At 65.2% G+C, this 319-nt stretch overlaps 1 protein-coding gene across 1 annotated transcript in view; it reads left to right on the top strand.

The window, feature by feature from the left end:
• Positions 1-4: 4 nt before the first annotated feature.
• Positions 5-319, top strand: part of PACSIN1 (protein kinase C and casein kinase substrate in neurons 1) — a gene marked incomplete at its 5' end in the record, with an annotated part of 3,555 nt that continues 3,240 nt past the window's right edge. Inside the window, 1 exon segment of the mRNA XM_010074555.1 lies at positions 5-46. Coding sequence (XP_010072857.1) covers positions 5-46 — 42 coding nt within the window.

The raw sequence follows: 319 nt of genomic DNA on the forward strand, positions 1-319 counted from the left end.
CGAGTCAGCAGCGGCCGCGGAGGAAACAACCGACAGCTTCTGGGAGGTAAGTCCCGCCCTCTCTCTCCTCCCATGGGGTCCCCACCGCTGTCACTGTGTCCCAGGGTGTCCTCCCGAGTCAGCAGCGGCCGCGGAGGAAACAACCGACAGCTTCTGGGAGGTAAGTCCCGCCCTCTCTCTCCTCCCATGGGGTCCCCACCGCTGTCACTGTGTCCCAGGGTGTCCTCCGGGCTTGGGGGTTCAGCACTGCCCTCCCCTCTGGTAGTGAGCCCTGTGTCCCCTTGGATGTCTCTTGGATGCTGGAGGGCTCAACCCTGGC

This window comes from Pterocles gutturalis, unplaced genomic scaffold (assembly GCF_000699245.1).
Source record: "Pterocles gutturalis isolate BGI_N339 unplaced genomic scaffold, ASM69924v1 scaffold26652, whole genome shotgun sequence".
Lineage (NCBI taxonomy): Eukaryota > Metazoa > Chordata > Aves > Pterocliformes > Pteroclidae > Pterocles > Pterocles gutturalis.